At 49.3% G+C, this 2,686-nt stretch overlaps 1 protein-coding gene across 1 annotated transcript; it reads left to right on the forward strand.

The window, feature by feature from the left end:
* Positions 1-280: 280 nt before the first annotated feature.
* LOC111694065 lies at positions 281-2,248 on the forward strand. Its single transcript, XM_023460761.1, has one exon. The coding sequence runs from the start codon at positions 281-283 to the stop codon at positions 2,246-2,248; it is 1,968 nt and encodes a 655-aa protein (XP_023316529.1).
* Positions 2,249-2,686: the final 438 nt, after the last annotated feature.

Here is a 2,686-nt window from a genome sequence, read left to right on the forward strand (position 1 = left end):
ACTATCGGCTCTACCTCGTGCCTTTGGGCTGCCGGAAAGCAGTAAAAAAGGTTATTTTCCGCACTTCTTCAATACCCTGGAAAATAAAGAATACATAGGGCCGATGCCTGCACCCTCGTTCTACGGGCCCGATACAATGACGAGTAGCGAGAGAGAAAAGTTTTTCGCTTGGTACGAAACAGCCCGCACGCAGATTTTTGATATACGTAGAGAAGAAATCGAATACTGTCGGATGGACGTGGAAATATTGCGGCGAGCCTGTCTGGAATTTCGCAAAATAATGATCGATCTCGCGGAAGTCGATCCGTTCGTGCAAGCCACAACGATTGCTTCGGCCTGCTCTTACATGTTTAGAAAAAAATTTTTAAAAGAAAACACAGTAGCTCTGATCCCCTCCAACGGGTACAGACGTAGCGATACGCACTCGCAGATCGCTATCGAATGGTTGCTTCTTTGCGAGCACGAGCTCGGGCGCGAAATCATCCATGCGGGGCGTTCGCGCGAATACTGTCTTATAGAGGGATATCGGGTGGATGGATATCTAGGTCCGTCCGAGGACAACCCTAGAGGCATCGTCTTCGAGTTTCAAGGCTGTTTTTACCATGCGTGCCTGAAATGTTATCCGACCGGCCGCGACAGAGTCATGTTCGGTAATCGCACGCTCAACGAATCTTACGAGCGGACAAAAGTCAAAATCGAGCGCTTAAAATCGCTCGGTTACACGGTGCGCTCAATTTGGGAATGCGAATTTGAAAAAATTAAGCAAAACGTCGCTGGTGTCGCGGAGATCATTAACAGGCATCCCCTTATTTCCAAAATAAAGATAGATCCGCGCGATGCTTTTTTCGGCGGTAGAACCGAGAATTTTGTAACTCATTACGACGTCAAGCCGGGCGAAAAGATAAGATACATAGACGTTTGCTCTCTCTATCCGTACGTATGCAAATACGGTAAATACCCCCGTGGGCACCCCACGATATACGTGGGCGAAGAATGTGCGCAATTAACGGGCGACGACGCGAATAATCTGTCGAACGTCGAAGGGCTCGTAAAGTGTAAAATTCTCCCTCCCCGAGATTTGTACATGCCCGTCATACCGGTCAAAATGAATTCGCGCCTCATGTTTGCGCTCTGCAGAAGCTGCTGCGCCGAGTCGATAAAGGGCGACTGTCCTCACGAAGACGTAGAAGATCGCGCATTTGTAGGTACTTGGGTCGCCGATGAATTGCGTAAGGCCATTCAAAAGGGTTACAAAATTTTGAACTTGTACGTTGTATGGCAGTACGAAATTATTCAATACGATGAAAGTGAAAATTCAAAGGGCCTTTTTACAGAGTACATCGATACGTTTTTAAAATTTAAACAAGAGGCGAGTGGCTGGCCCGCGTGGTGCGAGAGCGAAAACGACAAAATTCGATATATTTCCGAGTACAAGGCTGCTGAAAATATTTCTCTGGACCCTGATAAGATCGAAAAAAATGCCGCCCTTCGTGCCTTCTCAAAATTAGCTTTAAATTCGTTCTGGGGAAAATTCTCGCAGCGCAGTACGCTTTTCCACACGAGCATCATAAAGACTCGCAAAGATTTGCTCGAGCTATTAACGAGCCCGGACAAAGAGACGCACGATATCGTCTTAGTTTCGGACGAAACGATATACGCGCGGTGGAAGTACATAGAAGAGGCCGAAAACGCGACCTGCTATACAAATGTCGTATTAGCGGCTTATACCACCGCCCAGGCTCGTTTGATTCTTTATCAATATTTGGAAAAATTGGATAGGCGCGTTCTGTACTGCGATACGGACTCCGTAATTTATACCTCTGCAACGGGCGAATACGAGCCTCCGCTTGGTACGGCTCTTGGAGCCATGACCGACGAGCTCGAGTCGTACGGGAAAGATACGTACATCAGATCGTTCGTTTCAGGTGGGCCGAAATTTTACGCGTACGAGGCCGTTACCCCGCACACGGGCGAACTTCATCGATGTTGCAAAATTAAAGGAATCAGTCTCAATCATGAAAATTCCAAAAAAATTAATTACGACAGCGTTAAACGAATGATTTTGAGGATGTACGACGACGGGGATGATTGCGCCGACAACAGCATTACCGTGAATTTTAGAGCTATAAGACGGACAAAGACTCACGATGTTGTATCCGGAGACGAGAGCAAGCGATGCTGCCCCGTTCTGAAAAAGCGACGATTCATCGGTAGCGAGTTTTCGCTACCCTTTGGCTTTGTACGATAAAGACTCACCGACTATGTAATTGCGTTTAGCGATAAAGATATTTTATTGTACGACCCATCTATGTAATTTTGTGTATCAATAAAAAATTTTTTTCATCAATTTTAGCGTTTTTTTGCTTTCACCCTTCGTCCGCCGCGAGGCCCGTCCGCCCCCGTGCCGCCGTGGGGAGCGCGCGTTCCGCCGTCCGCCCCCGTGCCGCCGTGGGGAGAGCGCGTTCCGCCGTCCGCCGCGAGCCCCGTCCGCCGCGACCCGCCGTGGGGAGCGCCGCGAGTCCCGTCGCGAGCCGCCGTGGGGAGAGCCGCGAGTCCCGTCGCAAGCCGCCGTGGGGAGATACCAGAAAGAAAGAGCGTGTCGAGCAACGATACGGCGCTACTTGAGATTCGGGCTCGAATTGACGTTCGCTGCTATTCGAATGAGAACCTCCGCGATCGCTCTACG

This window comes from Trichogramma pretiosum, unplaced genomic scaffold (assembly GCF_000599845.2).
Source record: "Trichogramma pretiosum strain Unisexual culture from Peru unplaced genomic scaffold, Tpre_2.0 scaffold38, whole genome shotgun sequence".
NCBI lineage: Eukaryota > Metazoa > Arthropoda > Insecta > Hymenoptera > Trichogrammatidae > Trichogramma > Trichogramma pretiosum.